Source organism: Rousettus aegyptiacus, unplaced genomic scaffold (assembly GCF_014176215.1).
Source record: "Rousettus aegyptiacus isolate mRouAeg1 unplaced genomic scaffold, mRouAeg1.p scaffold_m13_p_4, whole genome shotgun sequence".
Lineage (NCBI taxonomy): Eukaryota > Metazoa > Chordata > Mammalia > Chiroptera > Pteropodidae > Rousettus > Rousettus aegyptiacus.
Window position 1 is genome coordinate 151,295,538 of NW_023416307.1, and position 21,033 is coordinate 151,316,570.

General features: G+C 59.5%; 2 protein-coding genes across 3 annotated transcripts; one reads left to right on the forward strand and one right to left on the reverse strand.

Moving 5' to 3' along the window:
- The first annotated feature begins 4,402 nt into the window (after positions 1-4,402).
- KLHL40 (kelch like family member 40) lies at positions 4,403-10,692 on the forward strand. The gene is made up of 6 exons (XM_016163343.2): positions 4,403-5,654; positions 7,018-7,178; positions 7,474-7,581; positions 7,755-7,940; positions 8,888-9,034; positions 9,887-10,692. The coding sequence occupies exons 1-6, from the start codon at positions 4,494-4,496 to the stop codon at positions 9,996-9,998; spliced, it is 1,875 nt and encodes a 624-aa protein (XP_016018829.2). The 5' UTR covers positions 4,403-4,493; the 3' UTR covers positions 9,999-10,692.
- HHATL (hedgehog acyltransferase like) lies at positions 10,673-19,812 on the reverse strand. 2 transcript variants are annotated; one of them, XM_016163345.2, is made up of 12 exons: positions 19,583-19,812; positions 17,959-18,077; positions 17,454-17,521; positions 16,838-16,951; positions 16,508-16,702; positions 16,007-16,216; positions 15,416-15,587; positions 14,802-14,946; positions 14,635-14,670; positions 11,614-11,815; positions 11,100-11,241; positions 10,673-10,900 (listed from the first exon to the last, which is right to left on the reverse strand). In XM_016163345.2, the coding sequence occupies exons 2-12, from the start codon at positions 18,062-18,064 to the stop codon at positions 10,776-10,778; spliced, it is 1,515 nt and encodes a 504-aa protein (XP_016018831.2). In that variant the 5' UTR covers positions 18,065-18,077; positions 19,583-19,812; the 3' UTR covers positions 10,673-10,775. The 2 variants fall into 2 exon arrangements, with proteins under 2 accessions (XP_016018831.2, XP_016018830.2); XM_016163344.2 differs by lacking the exons at positions 10,673-10,900; positions 11,100-11,241 and having other exon boundaries at positions 11,274-11,815; positions 19,583-19,795.
- Between the last annotated feature and the right edge of the window lie 1,221 nt (positions 19,813-21,033).

Sequence of the window (21,033 nt, forward strand, 5' to 3'; positions counted from 1 at the left end):
GGCAGCAGGAACCACTCAAGGGGGTCCCTGGGTTCCAGATGTGCTTCCTCCCCCCATTGGGAGGCAGCAACCAGATTCCCCCTGGAAGGCCAGGACCCGTCACCCTAGTCCACACAAAGGCTCCTTCTTTCGCCTGTTCTTCCAGGGGCGCAGAGCCCCATGTCGCAGGCCAGTGGCAGTCTCGGCTTCCGACCAAACGGAAATAGAATCGAGTCCCCATGAAAACAATCCTCCCTGAGATACCGTGGCCTCTCAGTCAGCAGAGTCCAAGACGCAAGAACAAGGAACTAAGTCCTGTGATTGAGCTGCGGGCTATAGGAGAGAGCAGGGTTCCTCTCTTACCCCACATCCTGATTCTGGGACCCAGGCATCCCGCGTCCGTGTGTCCTGGGCGCAGGTTTAGAGTGTGTGCTGCATCCTGTCAGAGGCTGGTGCCGTAATTGAGTCTTCCCTAGACGGGTCACCCTTCCATAGTGTCCGCCGCTCCCGGGCTGTGGGCAAGACCAGTGCATGCTGTGAACACACCAGCCCAGCATCATGCAGCGCTGTTTTCTGTAGAATTCTTGGGGAAATGCCTATTTTTTTTAATTAAAGTTTTACTTGGATGTAGTTTAAAAACAAAATATTTATAGAAGACTCTTAAAAAAAATAAAAAATAAGTGCGTGGATTCCTGCACCTTCTCCTTTCCAACTCTGAACAGGCAACCAGTTCCAAATCAGCTGGTATTTTTCAGTTTTACTTTGAGAATCAGAAAAAGTACGCCTCCAACACTGCTTCCTGATTTTTTTTTTCAGTTTTAAGGCATTAGCTATTGATTTATTTCTTTGAAACTCCCCTTTCTCTCTCTCTCTCTCTCTCTCTCTCTCTCTTTCTCTCTGTCCGTCTCTCTGTCTCTGTCTGTCTCTCTCTCTCTCTCTCTTTCTCTCTGTCTGTCTCTCTGTCTCTCTGTCTGTCTGTCTGTCTCTCTCTCTCTCTCTCTCTCTCTCTCTCTCTTTGATTTTGGGATGTTAGATGCCAGGGAAGCTGGGAAATAAGTTCTGGTTTCTACCTTGGGGAAGGACCACTGATGTGGGACCTGTCCCAAACAACATAGGAAGGCTATTTGGGAGGTGGGAGAAGACCACCCAATGTGACTTTGTCTACCACATATGGACATGGAGCGTGGCTACTCAAGCAAATCCTCAACAGCTAATTCACAGTCCAGACCCTATATCTGGGTGAGACCTGCTCACCCAAGGAGGGTTGCAGACTGTGTTGTGTTTTTCGGTACATTTGCAAGGGGTTCTTTGACCTTGGCACAATGAGTGTAAATTTTCTGAAAAATTTCGCTTGGCATTTCTCTTAAATAAGCCTTGCGATGTGCTACGATTCCTAATGAAGGCAGAACATGAGTAGACAACCTGGTTAAAGCTCGAAATAATTATCTGAGTGAAAGAAGTCGAAGACAGAGAATGAGAGGGAGCGAGCGAGCAAGAGAAAGAAAGAGAGAGAGAGAGAACACACTATACGGTTCCACTTACATAAAACTTTAGAAAATGCAAACGAATTACAGTGACAGAAAGCAGATTAGTGATGGTCTGGGCTGGGGGTGTTATGGGAAGATGAGGGAGGGATTACAAAAGGGCACGAGGAGACTCGTGTTGAGGGGTCTGTCCTCCATCTTGATTGTGGGGTTGGTTTCATAGGTGTATAGACACACGTCGAAAGGGATCGGATTGTGTGCTTTACGCACATGCAGTTCATTGGACGTCACTTATGCCTCGAGGAAGCTGTTTAAAAGCAACCTACGACTGATTCCTATTTGCCGGCCATGTAAATTTCAGTGTCAGTAAAATGGGGAAAATTATACCTACCTCATAATTTTGGTGTGAAGATGAAACGAGTGAAGGTTAAAGGGATGAAGTGAGGTGACGTTTTTCTTCGATTCAATGAAAAGCAGTGGAGTGATGCTTTCTCCCTCTCTGTCCTATACCCACATCCTACCCTGGGGCATCTCCCTGGGTAAGGGACAGAGTGGGTGTGGCAGAGATCACGTAGGTCCGGCCATGAATCGACGGTTGTTGAAATGGGGGTGTGAGTACACGGGACGTCAATGTACTATTTTACTTTTGTATAGATATATGCATTTTCCACAATTATAGTTTAAAAAGAAACAGCGGCTCCCCATTTCACTGAGGGGAAACCCAACGTCATCCCCTCTGGACGTGGTCCTGCCTGGTCCCCGCCGCCCTTAGCTCCCTGCCCTCATCTCCTCCTATGCACGCACGCCCTCGTTCACTGCTGCAGCCGTACTGGCCTCCATGCCATTCCTGGAGTGTGTCAGGCGCTCTCCTGCCTCAGGGCCTTTGCTCGAGCTGTTCCCGTGCCTGAAATCCTCCTCTCCCACAGCTCGAACCCGCTCAAATGTAGTCCTTGCAGTGAGTCCATTCTGATTACTCCATTTAAAATTTTCACCGCCCCCCACCTGCCATTCCCCATACCTCCTTTTCTGCTATTTGTTTCCATAACAGTTATCATCATCTGACATCCCATATAACTGTTTGTTGCTTTCTTCCCTGCCCCGCCCCCCTGCCTGGGTGAATGTAAGCTCCGTTACGACCAGAATTCTTGACTGATGTGTTCACTGCTGAATCCTCGGGAGTTAAAACAGTGCACAGTAGGTTCTCGATGAATGAACGAGCCACATATAAATATTCTAGTGGAATACCTGGTAGGGAGTGAGCACTATCAGATTTGTCACAATCTAAAAATACATCACGGAGTCATTTGATAAATATAAGTTAATTGTTCAGTTGGAACCTCCCGTCTTGGCCTTTGGAAAGAGAGACTACAATTAGCGGACTTTTTTTGTTAATTCGTGGGAAGCAGCAAGGTAGGAAGGCATTCATTCCTACAGTCTTTGGAGGTGGGCAGATCGGCTCTGAATCCAGGCTCGGCCACTTGCCAGCTGTGTGATTTGGCCAAGTCTGAGCCTTTCAGAGCCTGGTCTCCTGACTGACAGTGACTTTTGGAAGTGTCCTGCAGTCCGAGGCTGGGTTGGAAGCCCACCACTGGCCCTCCTCATCCTTTCCGAAAGATGGGCAGGACCGCCCCAGGACCTTCCCAAGTGCCATGCCCTCTGGGACCTGCCTGCGGCGGGATGGGCGAGTGATGGTCAGATGCGTTCGTTGCTCAGGAGGGAAAGGCAGTGACATTGCTGAGATCACAAAAGCGGAGGTGACTCAGTCCTGGCTCGGCCTGAGGTTGCTACTCCAATACCCCCACCCCCAAGGCCGTGGTTATAAACAAGTGACTCAGAGGAATGATGGGAGAATGCCCCATAAGAGTTCACACCAGCGTCTCGGGGGCTAAATTTAACCCACAGCTGCAGCCTCTGGCACTTTGGGAACAAGTTAATCTCAGTGGCTGAGGTTGTTGCGTGTGTCTGAAGGGGGGTCGGGGTGGTCAGGAGTCCAAAGCAGTATGGGCGTGGGGACTGGCTGTCCTGGGCCTCTACCCTGACCCCTTAGATGGTTGACAGAGCCAAGCCTAGTATGGGCCAAGATCGATAATTATAGACAGATAAAACCTTAGAATATTAAGGTCTTCAAGTGTCACTTTTTGAACACTAAGATCAAGAATGTCAGTCCCTCACAATGTTAAAACCCCGGGGGTTTAAACACCTAGAATAGTCGAATTCTCGGAAATTAATTTTCTAGACGCAATGTTAAAACCTCATGACTGCGTACTCGCAAGAATACAGAACCTCAGTGCTTCCGAGCCTCCTGTACTGACCTGAGGCTCTCAGAGTCAAATTCCTCCACCTCCTCATTGGGTAGGAAGGGAAACTGAGGCTCGACAGAGAGATCTGATCTGCCCTAGGCTCCACAAGAAAGTGGTGGTCTTGTTTACCTAAGGCACCCTCTCGCTTTCCAGCACAGTCCAAAATGGGAAAGAAGTTCCCATTTTAAAGGTGGGACAATTAGGTCCTCAAAGAGTGAATGTCATGCTCAAGTTCACTGAGCACAAACCCCAAGCACACCGTATCCAGGGGTGGCTGGAGTGAGATGTACTCCAGGGAGAAAGATAGAGGCACCTGGATAGAGTGTCTCAGAAGGGATGAAGTAAGGGAGACTGGGAAGTGGGACTCCAATGCCTGCCCCTCCCTGAACTGAAGGGCAGAACTTGGGGCATCCGCTTCCCGCAGGAGCATTGCCCAACCAAGGCATGCTGCGCTCCATTTAGAAATGAGGCGATGAGGCCCTCATCTTCCCGGGAGGGCCCAGACACCCCACTCTGCTCCCATGAGTCAAGGCTGCCCTGGAAGGGGGCCTCTTCCCAGCTGTCCCCTCCACGTCATATGCAGGAGGCCAGGCAGCTCGCCTTACAGGGCCAGGTCCACCTCTATATATAGCCCCACGAAGACAGCTGCGTGGACAGAGCGCGACCCGGCAGGAAAGCAGGGAGGACAGAGGAGGCCCTTGGACTGTCGCTGCACCCTTGGCCACCCACCATGGCGCTGAGCTTGGAGCAGGCAGAGGAGCAGCGGTTGTACCAGCAGACGCTCCTGCAGGACGGGCTCAAGGATATGCTGGACCACGGCAAGTTCCTGGATTGTGTAGTGCGGGTGGGCGAGCGCGAGTTCCCGTGCCACCGCCTGGTGCTGGCCGCCTGTAGTCCCTACTTCCGGGCGCGCTTCCTGGCCGAGCCAGAGCGCGCGGGCGAGCTGCGCCTGGAGGAGGTGTCCCCGGACGTGGTGTCCCAGGTGCTGCACTACCTGTACACGTCGGAGATAGCGCTGGACGAGGCGAGCGTGCAAGATCTGTTTGCCGCGGCGCACCGCTTCCAGATCCCGTCCATCTTCACCATCTGCGTGTCCTTTCTGCAGAAGCGCCTGTGTCTCTCCAACTGCCTGGCGGTCTTCCGCCTCGGACTCCTGCTCGACTGCGCTCGCCTGGCCGTGGCCGCCCGCGACTTCATCTGCGCGCGCTTCTCGCTCGTGGCGCGCGACGCCGACTTCCTCGGGCTTTCGGCCGACGAGCTCATCGCCATCATCTCCAGCGACGGCCTCAACGTGGAGAAGGAGGAGGCCGTGTTCGAGGCGGTGATGCGGTGGGCAGGCAGCGGCGACAAGCAGGCGCAGGCCGATCGCCAGCGCGCGCTGCCCACGGTCTTCGAGAGTGTGCGCTGCCGCCTGCTGCCGCGCTCCTTCCTGGAGAGCCGCGTGGAGCGCCACCCTCTCGTGCGGGCCCAGCCCGAGCTGCTGCGCAAGGTGCAGATGGTGAAGGATGCACACGAGGGCCGCCTCACCGTGCTGCGCAAGAAGAAGAAGGAGAAGGGGAAGGAGGCCTCTGGGGCCAAGGCGGCTGACAAGGGCACAGGCGAAGCCAAGGCAGAGGAGGCTGAGGAGGAGGCCGAGCGGGTCCTACCCGGCATCCTCAATGACACCCTGCGCTTCGGCATGTTCCTGCAAGACCTCATCTTCATGATCAGCGAGGAGGGCGCCGTGGCCTATGACCCGGCGGCCAATGAGTGCTACTGTGCCTCGCTCTCCACCCAGATCCCCAAGAACCACGTCAGCCTGGTGACCAAGGAGAACCAGGTCTTCGTGGCTGGGGGCCTCTTCTACAACGAGGACGACAAAGAGGACCCCATGAGTGCTTACTTCTTGCAGGTCCTTGCCAGCCCTGGGAGGGGGTGGACAGTGTTGAGCCCTGGGCACTGGGGTCACCTTTGGGGCTCAGGAGAGGCCTGTGTCTCCTTCCTGGGGAATGTTGTGGGTTTAGGGTGAGATGTAGACCAGGGAGGTTCGCGGACAGCCACTGCCTGGAAGCTGAAGACACAAGCAGTTTACAATGAGCTGTATGACTTTGGTGTCTCAGTTACAGAGGGATGTTGGCCCCGGGATGGTCTGATGTGTTGGAGGCCCTAGCTCTGCACAGGGTTCGGGTCAGGCACAGTGAGAAGGAGAAGCAAGGTCAGTGTAGGGGTCCTGGCCAGGGCCTTTGCATGAGGCCAGGACTGGAGTGGAACCGATTGTCCCAGACATAGGAACCCTCCTTCCTAGTCCTCCCATTGTACAGATGAAGAAACTGAGGCCCGGGAAGGACCAGGAGAGCGGGATGCCCAGTCCACGTTGCAGTGCAACAGTGGGCTCTCAGAGGACAGAAATGGAGACGGGCCTTGTGGGTTTGAGCATTGGCAGTCGGGTGGAATTTGGGGACATGGAGGGGGAAGGTGGCGCTGTTTCTGGCTGGGGAATGGTGAGCAAAGGACAGAGACGGGAATGAGCCTAGTGAGTGGTGCACTCGGTGAGGCCTGAGCAGGTGGGCAAGGGGTGAGGGCAGCTCGGCGCCAGGTTTAAGCTGAGGAGGTTCCTGGTGGGTGGGGGGAGGGGCAGCTCCGCCGGTTACCAGGCAAGGCACGTCGTGGACACGTTGTTCTCTCTGGGCCTCTGATTGCTAATGGGGACAGTGTTCTTCCTGCTTGTAAGGTTGATTGAAGGTTAAATGGTGGTTATAAAGTGCTCAGCCCTCAGAAAACTTTCCCGAAAGGTGCGCAGCTAGCGGTGCTATCATAAGACCGCCCAGGAGGGCGGGGCCACAGACTTACACGCTGTAGATCTTAAGGGGTGAGCGGCGGAGCTGTACCAGGGTTTTCTGTGCAGTCGGGTGGGGTGGAGAACAGGGGCAGGCGGGTCTCAGTCACTTCAGGAGTTGTCCTGGGGAAGGGCCAGGGCCACAACCGGCCGCCCTCTCGGAGGCGCGGTGTGGAGCTGCCCCACCAAGGTGCTATAATAATGGTGACGTCTGGGCACCTACCTGTGTGGGGGTTCGGGGTGGGGGACTAGGCTGTTGTCAGCCTGGTGGGAGGAGGGGTACTTGTCTTCAGAAGCCTCCTCCAGGCTGCGCTGCCCCAACCCGGAGGCCCGGACTCCTCTGTGTCCAGGGGTGGCCAGAGGAGGCCTAGCCGCGGCTGGGGCTAGGGGCTGGGGGCGTGGGGGGCGGTAGCTGACTGACTGGACGCCCGGCCCGCAGTTTGACCATCTGGACTCCGAGTGGCTGGGGATGCCGCCGCTGCCCTCGCCGCGCTGCCTCTTCGGCCTGGGAGAGGCTCTCAACTCCATCTACGTGGTCGGCGGCCGGGAACTCAAGGACGGCGAGCGCAGCCTGGACTCGGTCATGTGCTACGACCGGCTGTGAGCGCCGGCGGGGGGCGGGGCCGGCCCGGGGGCGGGGGCGCGGATGCGGGCGGGCGCCGGAGGCCGGGGAACGGCCCTGCACTGCCTGCGGGGCGCGGCGAGGGGACTAGTTAGAGCCCCAGGCTTGGGGCGGAGGCGGGGCCGGGGAGCGGGGTGGGGACGGGAGGGTTGGCAGGAGAGGCGGGAGCGAGCAAAGGAGAGCCCTGGGGCGTTCCGGTAATGCGACGGAGACGCGCGAGGTGGGGCCGACAGGGACTTAGCGCGAGCGCTACCCGCCTCCCCTCCCCTCCAGGTCGTTCAAATGGGGCGAATCGGACCCGCTGCCTTATGCCGTGTACGGCCACGCGGTGCTCTCGCATATGGACCTTGTTTACGTCATTGGCGGCAAAGGCAGCGACAGGTGAGGCTCCAGCAGGCGGCAGCAGGGTCGCACACTGGGAAGGGAGCAGAATCTCCCCGAGGCCGTTTGTCCTGGCTGCCTTGGGAGGCGGCCGGGAGCAACGGGGCCCAGGGAGGGGCGCCTCCGTTTCTGCTGCTTCTCTCTCACGCACGGCCCCCCACCCCGCCCCACAGGAAGTGCCTGAAGAAGATGTGTGTCTATGACCCTAAGAAGTTCGAGTGGAAGGAGCTGGCGCCCATGCAGACGGCCCGATCACTCTTCGGGGCCACCATCCACGACGGCCGCATTTTTGTGGCTGCCGGGGTCACAGACACAGGGCTGACCACTTCAGCGGAGGTGTACAGCATCACAGACAACAAGTATGGCTGCCAGCCCTGCTTCTCCCCCGACTCCCCCAGGCAGGACAGCCAGGGACCAAGGGCCTCACTGCTTTGGGTCTATGCCAGCCCTCTCTGTGTCTGTGCCCGCGGGCACCATAGCCCCTGTCTTGGGGTCTTTTGCGGTTGAGCTCAGACAGCCGCACAGAAATAACCAATAACCCCTCTCCCCTGGTCAGTAGTGAGGTGAGCGTCCCCCACAGGGTGGGGCAAGGGTTGTGGCCAGCCTGGTGTGCAGGAGAGAGCCCCGGGGAATGGGGCAGGAGATGCCAGGTGCCTCATTCAGAGACTAGGGATGCAGCAGTGACCAGGCTGCCTTGCTCTGGGAGGCCCAGAAGAAATCAGCTGGTGGGCCAGTGGTTCACAGCCAACAAAAGACGAGTCGGGGACAGATGGGCCTGGCCAAGGAAAGCTGGTGCCCAGGCAGTTAGGAGAAAAAGGCAGGGCCGTTGGTGGAAAGGCCACGGCTCCAGCTGGATGGAGTGTCGTGGGCGAGGGGTCAGGGAGGCGTCCTGGGGCTGGGGAGGCGGCAAGCAGGGCTGAAGGACTGTATCCTGGAGGCGGCGGAATGTCTCTGACGGGTTTTAAGCTCACATCTGAGCTTTACTAAGATGAGGGCGATCCAGGGTGGGTTAGGGGGCAGGTTGGATGGAATGACAAAGACATGGTGTAGGGAAGTGGGAGGCACAGAAGAAGGGGGAAGGAAGTGGCGACCAGAAGGAAGGGGGAGGGCCACCGGGCTAGGACACCCAGGCCCGGGCAGGGGCACCGGGCATTCCTGAGAGGGTCAAGAAACAGGAGGTGGTGCCGGGAGCCTGGGATTCGGATTTCAGAGGGGTACAGCTAAAGCTGCAGGCACCGGGCGGGCAGGACAGCCACTGGGCTTGCTGAGGCCCAAGGTGATGCATTCCTCGCCACCTCCCCGCCAGGTGGGCGCCCTTCGAGGCCTTCCCGCAGGAGCGCAGCTCGCTCAGCCTGCTCAGCCTGGCGGGCACCCTCTACGCCCTGGGCGGCTTCGCCACACTGGAGACTGAGTCTGGGGAGCTGGTCCCCACAGAGCTCAACGACATCTGGAGGTGAGCCTGGCCCCAGGGAGGGGAGAGGGAATCATGAGAAAGGCTGATGGCGGGGCACCGAAGCACCTGGCAGGCCCGTGTGGGGGCGGAGCTGGTCCCTCTTCCAGGGGGTCTTGTGGAGAAGGGACAGCAAACACTCCCTGCCCAGCCCAGCCCAGCCCAGCTCTCTCCCGTCTGGCTGGGAATGTCTGGGTTTGCATGCATGGCACCATGCCCCACTGTGGGGCCTCAACAGCTTCACAGTCAGGAACTGACCCCAAGCTCGTGGCACAACGGAGACCCAGGGAAACAGGCCCCAGGAACGGAGGGGCCCTAAGAGGCTGCCACGCCTTTCCTCTCCCTTCCCTCCTGGGTGCTTGCTCTGCGCCAGGGAGCTGGGGCCAGGACTGAGAGGGTGCTGGACTCCCGCTTTGCAGAGCCCTTGGTTTCCGTGGCTGGTCGTTTCTGGGGAGGGCGGGAAGCAGTTTTGGCCACCTGGGGCACCTTCTCTGGAACCTTTAACTAAAGGTCCCACTGTTGCAGGCAGCCCCTAGGGAGCAATGCTGTTGGAGAGTGGGAATTGAGGGCACTTCTTAGAGTGCTGAGTAGGGAAATTCTCCAGAGAAGGAGAGTGGGGGAAATGTCCACTGCCTGGAGGAAGGTGGCCCTTCCTGGAGTGTGGGGTGGGGGTTCTCTGGGGGCGGGCCTTGTGGGGGCTCCCTTTCCCAGAGCATAGGAATTCTCCAGGGGCAGACCTTCCTACAGATGGGGTGAGGCTGGGGTGAGGGGCTACTTCTCGGGGGTGGGGCTAGTGCGCCCAGGTACTCCTTCCTGCTGGGCCCCACACAAGCTCCCTGTCGCTCCCGCCCCCAGATACAATGAGGACGAGAAGAAGTGGGAGGGCGTGCTGCGGGAGATCCCCTACGCCACGGGCGCCACGTTCCTGCCTGTGCGCCTCAACGTGCTGCGCCTGACCAAGGTGTGACCAGCCCAGAGGCTCTGAACTAAGCACCCCTCCCGACCTGTGGCCCACACAGGCTGCGCCTTCCTGGGGCTCCAGGGAGGAGGCTGGGGGAGGCCTGAGTCCACCTGTCGTGGTGACCGCGTGGCTGCTTCCGCCAGGGAAGGCAATAGCTGCCCCGTCCTAGCCTCGGGCCAGGGACGAGGACCTTTAGGCCTCTCCAGTGTCTCCATATCCCCCTGTTCTTGGTCCATGAGCCGGAACTACAGGGAGATGTCCCGGGCTGCGGCCGGGCCCAGCCCCCGCCTGGCTGTGTGTGCTGGTAAATTTCCCACAGGACTTACTCCTTGCCTGTCAGGTGGAAAGTGTCCCCATCAAGTGCTCCCTGCAGCATAGATAAAGTCTCCTTCCGTAAGAAGAATAAAGTGCCTTCTGAGCAAGCAGCTCAGGGTCTGGAATCAGGAGCCCCAAGAGTCAGCGACCAGCTAGTTTGCAGAGTCAGGGCTTCGGTGTCCAGCCGTCGGGTCACCCGGGGGGGGTTAGTGGTCTCTGCCCTCTCCTAGGTGTCTCCTCCACACTCTGTGCACCACGAGCTCGACCCCTCCCCCTGAGGCCCGGAACCTCCAGCTCCTCATCCAGCACGGACAGACAAGGAGCCAGGAGACCGCTGGGGGAGAGGGCAGGGAGCAGCCACACTGTGGTAGAAAAGTCTTTTATTCTCTCGGCCGGGCCCCATGTGGTCTGGCCCGGGCCGGGGCCCAGGAATAGCTGAGCGGAGCCCGTCCCCGCTCCCCCTCCCACCTACTCCGGCTTCTCTTTGTCCTGCTCCTGTTCCTCCTCTAGCGCCAGGGTTCGCTCTCGCTCCTTCACCAGCTGGACGCCACAGTAGGTGACAAACAGGACGGCCAGTGTGGTCTGGGGGAACCCTAGAGGGAGGAGGTCGTCGATGTCTGGGAGCAGCACCCGCCTTGGTGACTGTTCTCTTGCCCCCACGCCTCTCCCCCTCGGACTGGCCCCTCCTGCTGAGTCACTGGGGAATGGGGTGGGGTGGGGGCATTTCAGAAGGTCACAGTCCTCAAGGTGAACTCCTGACGCATTCTGTATCCCGGCCCTTCTGCCCCTCACCTGTGAGTAGCAGGCGCCGGGCGACCAGCTCTGTGAACTCGAGGCTGTTCAGGCTTACAAGGTTGTACATGATGAGAGCCCAGAAGTTCATGGCCCCAAAGATGGCCCGGACCCTGCGAGACATCTGCTCCGACAGCGAGGCCTGCCCGGTTCAGGAAAGCATGGGCAGTGCGGCAGAGGTCCAGGGGAAAGAGGACATGGGTGCTCAGAGGTCCTGGGGGTGTGCCCATCTCTGAGGGTCCCTGGTCAGCGCTCCCTCCTTGCTAAAGATGGGAAACTGACGTCTGGAGAGAGGGCAGGGCCCGACCAACACAGGAACGCCTGAATGCTGCACCCCATAGGAGGTAGAGGGGACCAGGTACCCACAGGGTAAGCCATCGTCCCGGCACCCAGGAGGATAGTGGTGACAGAGTTCGGGACTGGGGGCTGAGTGTGGCTGGAAGCCTCCACAGACCAGCAGTGCCACCCCCTCCAGTGACCCAGCCACCTCCAGCCCCAGACCTCGCGTGCTCACCTCAATTTGTGCTAGGGGCCCCCGCTCTGCCAGCTTCTGTACCCAGAGCTCAAAGTTGAGGCCAAAGCAGTTAAGGATTGACCACAGGTAGACAATATCACAAGGCCCAAGCCACAGAGTGGTGATGGCAAACGTGGCCACTGAGGCCACCAGCTCTGGGATCACCGCAGAGTGTTCCCCACCAATATGGTCATAGACATACCTGTGGGAAAGGTGGGAGAAGAAATCGGTGGCAGAAAGGGGAGTGGGCCAAGGACACGTGACAGGGACAGCCTTCCTCAATGCCATCGCTTGGCACATTCGACATTCCCAACCTCAGGGGTCTGCTCTTCTTCCCAACTTCAAAATGCGGAGGGCTCGGCCTGGAACTCTGTACCTTCTCTAGCTAGGTTCAGTCTGTCCCCAAATGATCTCATCCAGACCCAAGGCTGAAAGCTGTCTCTATGCCGGCGAGCCCCACATCTGTGTCTTTCGCCCAGTCTCCTCCCGACGGCTATGGCCACTTGTCTCCAGACACCCCGCCTGCACGACTGATTCCCCCAGCTCTGCCCAAACCCGCTTCATCCCCACATCAGTTAATGGCACTGCCAGAAGCCTTAGCTGGATTCCCGTTTCCCTTCTCCGCCCACATCCGAGCCGGCAGATCCGATGGGCTCCACTCGGTCCCGGCCACACGGCTCTCCACCGCCACTGCCGCCATCCTAGTGCAGGCGACCAGCCTTCTCTTCTCACACGGATTATTGCAAGTCTCTTAAATTGGCTCCCTGCTTCTGCCCCTGGCCCCTACCTCCAGTGCTCCACACAGCAGCGAGAGGCTCCCTTTAAGAGTGTAACTTCCACAACCAAACCCTCCCCCAGCCGCTCCGCATGACTATGAGAATAAACACAACTTCCTGCTACGGCTGACCCCACGTTCTGGTGCCCGCCTGCCTCCCCGACCGACCTCGGAGCCCACCACTCTCGCTCGCATTCACCACGTTCTGTTCCGGCCTTACTGGCCTCTGCCTGTCGCGCACACAGAGCCGGCGTCCACCTCAAGGCCTTTGCACTTGTCCCCTCTGCCTCGAATTCTCTTCCCCAGAGTCCCTCGTGGATCAGGTCTCAGCTCAAATGTCATCTCACAGGCTTGCGCAGATCTCTACTGAAAAACCTCCTATCCTGTGGGCAGCTTCTATCCAATTACACTGTTTTCTTATTTTTTTTTTCCTAATGCTGACCACTCTCTGAAATTACTTATGTGTTTGTTTACCTATTTATGGTCTGTTTCTCCCCCACTAGACTGTAAGCTCCATGAGTTCAGGGTCTTTGCCATGTTCACGGCTGTATCCCCAGTGCCTAGAACAGTGCCTGGCACATAGTAGGTGCTTAATAAATATTTGTTAAATAAACTCAGTAGAAGACCCTTGACCTCCTCATTTCCGGTGGTCTCTTCTCCACTCCGCCTCAGCCACCCACTGCCGTGGCTACACCCCAACTTTGTCACACTTGAAATTTCACTCATTCCTAATTACCATTCTCCGCCCAGCCCCTCCTGACCTGGTCCCCCAGCTCCAGTTCTCCAGTTTCATCAACACCCACCCTTCCTCTTGTGACCCCTCCCATCCTTAACAGTGAGTCATCATGATAAATAACCTACAACCCCTTCTTCCTCACTTCTTCTCACGCATCTGGGAGAGCCCAGTCTCCCACTTTCTGCGCCTAAGAAGCTAAGTGCTGTTGGGGAAAATCTCACACTTTCAAGTATCGGAGTCAATAAATCCACTATCTCCGACCCCGCCTGGGCTCTCGATGCTAAGGTTCCTCTCCCAGGGCGTGTAGTGACTACTCCGACCTGATCTCCCCTTGCCACGTATGGGGGGACCGAGGCAGGAGTGGGGAGGCCACACAGATGCTACCTCCTTGCATGAGCCCAGCCCTGCATCTCTCAGCTGACGACCTTGCCTCCTACTTCCTGGAGAAAACCCAAGCCCTCAGGTGGAACCCCTCACCGTTCCACCGTAACCTGCCATCCTTCTGTGTCACTCTGGCTTCCCTTCCTCCTCACCGTCCTGAAGCCATCTCCTCCCTCTTCAGGGACCTCGCTCCATCCATCACCCCTCTCTCCTGCATCACCAGCTTCTCCTCTCTGTGGAATAACTGCTGCCAGCGCCCAAGCGTGTTCCGCTACTTCCTGTCTTTAGAACGCCCCACTGTTTCCTCGAGCCACTCCTCTGTCTTCCCCATCGGCACCAGGAGTTGTCCCCACAGGAATTCCCCTGCAATCCCTCAGTTTCCTCTCGCTGCTCACCTGCCTCTGCCCCTCCAGCGAAAGGCTGAACACCTCCAGGCCGCCAACACGAGCGTCGTCTCTAGCGTCCTTGACCCCAGCCGCATCTGACCCAGCTGCCTCTACCGCGCCCGGATGGTCTCCTCTTAGTTCCAGGGCGTCGTAGGGCCTTGACTTGCCCCCTGCTCCCGTGGTCACTCCCCTCAGTCCTTTCTGCTGGCTCTTACTTCTCCCCAGAGCCAGAGTTCCTCCAGGCCGGATCTCAGCTCTCCCTTCCCTGCTTACTCTACTTTCTCTCCTTTCCTAAGGCTTAAAGGCCGCCCGCACCCACGATGCGCAGAGCTCCACCAGTCCTCCAGACTTCTCTGGACCCCTGACCCGACCACCTCCCCGAACCTCCACAGTGATGTCTCCCAGATTCCAAGCAGACATTTCTCACATGAAACTCCTTTCTGGACACTGCCCCGCCACCCTTCCCCAGGCTGTCGATAGCAATCTGGGAGTCATCGCCCTCTCCTCCCTGATACCCCAATTCATGGCCAAGTCGTGTCCCGCCACCTGCTGTGTGTCTCTACTCCAATCATTTCTCTCACTTCTAAGACTCCGCCTAGACCTCGGCAACGACCTCCTCGCTGCCCTCCTTGCTTCCTCTGGCCCAGCGGCCATCTTTCAAAATGTGGACGGATCTCTGCACTGCCCTGCTCGGACACCTGGCAAGATGGCTGTGAGCATCTCCCCACCGCACCCCGACTCACTTGCAAAGCCAGTCGTTGATGCCACGGTCAAAGTGCCTGTGGGAGGTGGGCAGAGGTGCGAATCAGCCGGGAACGGGGCTCCCTGGGCCATGCGGGGGGGAGAGGCCGAGGGGAGGTGGGGACCCCAGGGGCGTGTCCCCCCCGATACTCGCCCCGCCCCCACTCACGTGTCTGCGAACATGTAGAGCGCTGTGATGCACTTGGGAGGCTGGGGTGGGTCCAAGTGGTCGAGGCGCGCCACGGTGTTGACGACGCCGAAGAGGACCGCCGCCTTCACCCAGTCGTACACCAGGTTTGAGTAGGCTAGGCCCGCTGGGGACAGCACGGCGTCACTTCTCCGGGGCGGGGGGAGGGGGAGGAATTGCGCTGGCCTCCCCTCCCCGGGCACGCAAATCCTGGCGAGGCACACTGAGCCCAGCCCTCCCCTTCCCACACGATCTCCCCAAGTCCTGGAGGAGGTCCTTGCAGCGCCCCTCCCCCATGGAGATCCCACCGCCCACTTCCTGGGCACTGGTCGCCCCAGGGAGACCCCGTGGGGTCATGGAAATCAGCCATCGCCCCAGTGAAGTGAGGAGGACTCTGTCTGATCCAAAGCTAACAAGTCCCACCATTTAAAAAACTAAGCCCTCCCCCCCACCCCAACCCCTCCATCCTGGGATAGGTGCTGTACCCTCTCGGGGTGTCAGCTCCCCCAGCTGACCCAGATACAGAGGGTTTGTCTTTCTGGGGTGGCAGCCCAGCCCCCATCTCCCCATCTCTGTTTTAGAGCCTGCACACCCACCGAGGGCACTGTCCGGGAGGCGGCTCGCAAACTTGAGGTCACTAGGGATGGTGAGGATGTAGAAGTAATGGAAGAAGATGTCCACGGCCATGATGGCCACCACGCTGAGGCCCGCCTGGGCCCGGATGTGCCACAGCTCGCCCTCACGCCTCACCGGCTCCGCCTGGCTCACCTGGGGAAGCCAAGCTCTGAGGAGGCAAGCCCTGCCACAGGGGCTCTGTCCCAATGGGGAGTCACCAATGGCCTGGGGGTGTGAGGGTGGGGGAGATCTTGGCCTCATCCCGACAGCCCTGCCTGAGGCTGGAAACGCAGGCCACCCCGGAGGGTTCACAGCCAGCCAGGGAGACCCAGGCCTATCTTGGGAATCCCATTTAAGCAGGAGGAGAGTCCTATCTGAGGGAGGAGACACATCTCCAGCCCGGGATCCCTGTCTGAGCGGAGAAATGTGGCCCAGTCTGAGATCTGAGGAAGGGAGTTGTGGCTTCATCCTGGAGTTGAGCCTGAGGGCGGGGACACAGCTCGCCCTGAGACGTCCCTGTCCAAAGACGAAGGGCCGGCCCTGCTCTGGGAGCCCACAGGGAGTCCCCTCACCTGGGCGTGGAAGCGATCAAAGGTCATGATGGGCCCGAAGAAGAAGAAAGGCAGGTAGAAGTTGTACTTGAGCAGGTCGGCTAGGGAGTAGCGGCGATCGGGGCGGGCACAGCTCTCCAGCGCGAAGCTGGTGCAGCGCAGCACCGTGAAGCCGCTGCCCCCGTGAAACAGCACCTCTTGAAGATCAAAAGTGCCTGTTACAAACCCGTTCTGGATGGGAGAGAGCAGGCCGCCAGCTCACCAGGCGCCCCCGGTCTCTGGGAAGCCCACCCAGCTTCCCACAGGGGCCCAGCCTGGCTCTGCCCCAAGCTGCACACATCCCTGTGTGCTGGAGGTGACCACCGTGGAGGTGAGGGATGCTCCGTGGTCAAAGGCCTGGAGACAGCTGGGAAAAGGGAAGGAAATGCTTGGGGAGACTTGGGAGGCCAGGGCTTTGGAGGGGGTGAGAGGTTTGGGGTCCTACCCCTGCACTCTCCACCCTTGCCCCTCCCCAGTTCTCACCTGCCAGGAGATTAGGGGGTCCAGCTTGAAGGAGGCAAGGCTGGCCATGCCGAGGCCAAGACAGAGCCAAGGCTGCCCCGAGAGTGAAGCCACGTAGAGGCCGACACAGTGGCTGAGTAGCAGCAGCAGGTACCAAGGGCCCATCGTGCCCAGCACGGCCAAGGCCCCGTACGCGGCGTACATCCAGGCGCGGAGCTGTGGACAGCGAGAAGGCTTCGTTTACTTGTCCACGCACACGGAGGTGGGACCCCGGCACGGAGTCCCCACGCCCCCTGTCGCTTAGGCGGAGCTGGTGGGGGGGGCTGCCAGGGTGGCTCAGGTCATGCTCACCTGGGGGGCAACCATCGTGCAGAGTTTAGCAAACAGCACGTGTCCAGAGAGGGCGAAGAGGATGACGTCGCGGAAGGAGGTGAACCACATCACCCACTCGAAGTCGGCCACGTCCTGGGGCAGGCCCGGGCAGGTTACGGTGGGGCGGGGGTCGGAGTCCCCCCACCATCCCAGCCCCCACATCCTTCTTGTGCACTGGAGGAGAGCCATGGCTGGAGGGGAGGACCAGGGAAGTACCAGCGCCAGGCGTGGAGGAGGGGCAGCGGGAGAAGTGCCCCGCCCCTCGGAGCTCCCCCTCTGCAGCCTGACACCCGCCATCAGTGCACTGTTCCCGGGAGGGGTGGTGCTGGAGCCCCCCGCTAAGGCACAGCTCAATTTATTTCCTAAATGAGCAGGGTCTGGGTGGGGCGGGGGCGGAGGAGGGCTTGATGTGGCCCCAAGAGGACACAGGAGGGGCCGGCGGAGAAACTGGAGGGGCTAAATCTCAAGCCAGAGGCCCTCCCCGTCGTGAGGCCTCTGTTACATGGGAACATCTGGAATGGGGGGAGTCAGGAAGGGCTCGGGATCAGAGAGATGTGCCAGGGGTCCGCCACTCAGGGACCCTGGGAGGACCTACCATCTTCCGACCGATGTATTCCCAGCCGGGTCTCACGGACTCCCGGAAGGCCTTCCTGTGAGCCCCATCTGAGAACAGAGTGTGGCCTCAGGGAGGGGGGACCCCTCACACACTCCCCCATGCCTGCCCCGAAGGGGGAGGCCACCTGGGGGAAAGGGTTGGGTCTGGGCTCCTCTCTGCCTCTGCTTCTCTCTGGGTCTCACTGTGTGTCTGGGGCCAGTTCTCCCCAAGCACCTGAGTGTCTCTCTCTCTCTCTCTCTCTCTCTCTCTCTCTCTCTCTGTCTCTCTCTCTCTCTCTCTCTGTCTCTCTCTGGCTCTGTGTCCCAGTCTCTGTCAGTGCCTCTGCGTCTGTGTCTCCCTGTGACTGCACCTGGCTCAGCCCAGCCCCCAGGGCTGAAGGAATACCCTGGGTCTGGAGCCTCTAAGTGTCTGGCCTTGCTGGTTTGAACTGCGAGGCCCCCAGGAGAAGGGTCCCACCGCCCCCTGCCCAGAGCCCAGCTGTTACCTTGCGAAGCCTCCAGGAGGCCCTGGCCGGCATAGGCCAGGGCCCCACTCAGCACCAGGGAGTACAGGCCCAGCTCTGCCGCAGGCAACGCTGTCTTGATGCCCATAGCCTGCACGGGGCTGGGGGAGACAGGCTCAGTGAGGGCGCTGCCGCCGGCCCCCCCCCCCCGACATCTGGCGCCCCATCCTAGCTTTTCCCGGCATTTATGCCTCCCACCTTGCAGGTGGACAGGTCCCCACCCTCTGCTCAAACTGCTCCTGCCAAGGCCTCGGGTGCCTTTTAAGTGGACAAACCCCAACTGCGTCACCTCGATTATGTTTCTGGCTCCCGGGGTCTCCATCCCCCTCAGTAAGCCTCCCTCGGCTCCTGACAAAAGCCCACCATCCCCCCTGTCCCTTCTTGGATTCCCACGCCCTCCTGGGACACCTTCCCTTTCTGTGACCTCTCCGGGTCTGACCCACAACACCAAGCCTCCACCTCTCTCATTCAGCCTCCAGCTTCTCACTGACCCCCATTGCCCCGACCAGCCCCTGAGCCCCAGCCTGCCACGTCCCTGGCCCCCTGCCTGTGTCGGAGGCCACACCGCCAGCCCGGTGTATTCAGGCCCTGGGTGCTGGCTGGAGGCTGTGCTATTTGAAGACCTGCCCTGGGGCAGTTGGAGTGGGGTCAGGCGGTCACCAGGCTGGTGCTGGCTGCTGTCCAAGGTGCTGACCGGTATCCTGCTCAAAGTGAGCCTAGCCACTCCCTCCTATCAGGCCTAGTTTGTCCCAGGAGTTCTACTGGTCCATTCTGGGGGCCTCAATTAACACCTATTCCCTACCTATGTGGCTCCAGCCTAGCCCAGGACCTTCCCAAGGACCCTGTGGGTAACGGACTCAGGGCCCAAATTAAAGGAATACGTCCTAGTACCCTCTCAGTCTGGGCTGAGCCAAGAGGTAGCTGGCATGTTTCTCCCTCCCTCCCCAAACCCTCTCCCAGATCTCCCTCACCAACTATGAAAACAGCTCTCCTGGGCCCCCCACAGTCAGCATTCTCCCCGTTACACAAATGGAGGGGGCAGGGACCAGAGAGGGGCAGGGTCAAGGTCACACGGAGGAACTGGGACAGGATTGAGCATTCTCCTCCAGAGCTGCAGATAAGAGAAGACAGTCCACTGCCCCTGCCCACACCAGGGGTCTGCTGGGCCTCACTTCTGCACCGCCGGCCTGAGGGCTGAGGCGCTTCCTCATGGGCCAGGTGGGGGTGGGGAGGCCCCAAGGATCAGGTTAATGGAGCAGGAGCTTGAAACCGGAGCACGGTGAAGAGCCCGCGAAACAGCTTTGTCAGCTGCCTCCCACTCGCCACTTTCCAATTTTAGCTCCCCATGGCCGGTGTGGGATGTCCCCAGCGAGGCCTCTTGTGAGCAGGGCCAGGGCTGGTCCCTGGCCCGGGACCTCTCTCAACAGAACCCCGGACCTGGACCCGGACATGGACACAGGGGTCCTCCCATTCCCTGGTCTGGCCTACCTCAGGGACACCTGGGGTCAGAGCCTGTTTTGGGGCCTGAGGTCTGGGATGAGGGGCCTGGGGTGGGCTCCGAAGTTCTAAAGGACCCAGAGTAGCTGCATCCCCAGCTGGCACTGACCTTGAGGAGGCCGAGAGGGACCCTGGCACGCTGCCCACCTCGGGGCTCCAGGGTCCTGCGTCCGACTGCGTGTCTGTCCGACCGGCTGGGCTCTGGGGCCACGGTGGGGTGTGTCCAGCCCTGGGGTCCCCACCCCCTCGAGGCTATGAGTGGTGAGTGGTGACAGCAGGAGAAGGGGGAGGAGGAGGGCAGGGAGGAGGTGGCCTTCCTGGAGCGAAGCTGAGCGGAGTGGAGCGGAGCCGAGCGCTGCAGAGCTGCTGGCCACGGGGAGCCGCAGGGAGGATCTTGGAGGGGGGTGGGGAGGGGGGAGGAGGGGGCCCGTGGCTGAGATTGGGACACCTGAGCCTCACTTCAACCGGCCTCCTCTGGTCCACAGAGGCTGTGCTTCCCTCTCACTGCTAGTCAGGATTCCCTTCCTCCTCCAGGAAGCCTTCTGGGTGGCCCCCACCCCATGCACACACACACTCGCGCGCACACACACACACACACACACGGACACGTTTTCATCTCATCTCCATGAACTCCATCCTGCACCTTTACCTGTGAACTCCCAAGGGCTACCCCGGGACAGACCATCTAGCTCCTCGCCTGGTCCATTTTGTCATGCCGAGAGTCCTGGCTGGCCAGTCACTAGTGTCTGGGGGAGGACTGGCTTGTCTAGTAGGATCGGAACTGGCATGAGACATGTGGCTGAGGGGGCCCCTGTACTCTAGCCCCACGGGGACCTGCCCAAGTGGAGGGGTGCGAGCAGGGTTACTTGGCCAGGTTTGAGTGGGTGCTTGGAGTGGCAGCCTCTCGATGGCAGGGAGGATGCAGACAGCAGTGTCCTGAACCAACTGGGACAAATCTGGGGGAGGGCTTGGGGTGGGGACCGTGGCCTTCATAAGGCGTCAACCCAGTGTACCCGATGGGGGCAGATATCCTGAAGGCTACTCCTGAGAAGACAGGAACCTCTCATAGCCTGCCCCGCTTTGGGATGATGGCCTCAGAGTCAGTGGAGGACTTGTCACACATGTGTTTGGGGGGGGGGACAGAGCCTGGAGTCTGGGGTCAGATGGAGGTTTGTGACTGTAATCAGTCACAGGACAGGTCTTGGAGGCCCTGTTGATTGCAACCACAGCCCTGGGCTCAGGTATGACTATGGGAAGAGGCAGCTGCTTCTCCACCCCCGACAAGGGCACTTCCAGGGCCTGAGTAAGGCCTGGGAAGGGGCGGGGGGAGAGACTCCCACTGTCCCACAGTGCCTTTAGGCCATGAGCTTTTCCCCAAGATATGCTGGCCCAGAGGAAGAAGCAAGGAGACTCTGGCACACACTCTAAGAGAGCGTCTCGGGGAAGCAGACAGGGTGGTTTGGCTCTGTGGTCAAGAACACAGATCAAACCAGTTCGCTTGAACCTGAGCTGCACCTTGCTGGTGCGACCACTTCTCTGAGCTTCAGATCCTCACGCATA

Coding starts and splice junctions, on each gene's coding strand:
- KLHL40 (XM_016163343.2), top strand. CDS start 4,494: ATGGCGCTGAGCTTGGAGCAGGCAGAGGAGCAGCGGTTGTACCAGCAG. Junction 7,179..7,473: donor GTCATGTGCTACGACCGGCT/GTGAGCGCCGGC, acceptor CCTCCCCTCCAG/GTCGTTCAAATGGGGCGAAT. Junction 9,035..9,886: donor GAGCTCAACGACATCTGGAG/GTGAGCCTGGCC, acceptor TCCCGCCCCCAG/ATACAATGAGGACGAGAAGA.
- HHATL (XM_016163344.2), bottom strand. CDS start 18,064: ATGGGCATCAAGACAGCGTTGCCTGCGGCAGAGCTGGGCCTGTACTCC. Junction 14,671..14,801: donor CTCTACATGTTCGCAGACAC/GTGAGTGGGGGC, acceptor CACCTCCCACAG/GCACTTTGACCGTGGCATCA. Junction 11,816..14,634: donor ATCAACGACTGGCTTTGCAA/GTGAGTCGGGGT, acceptor CCTTTCCCACAG/GTATGTCTATGACCATATTG.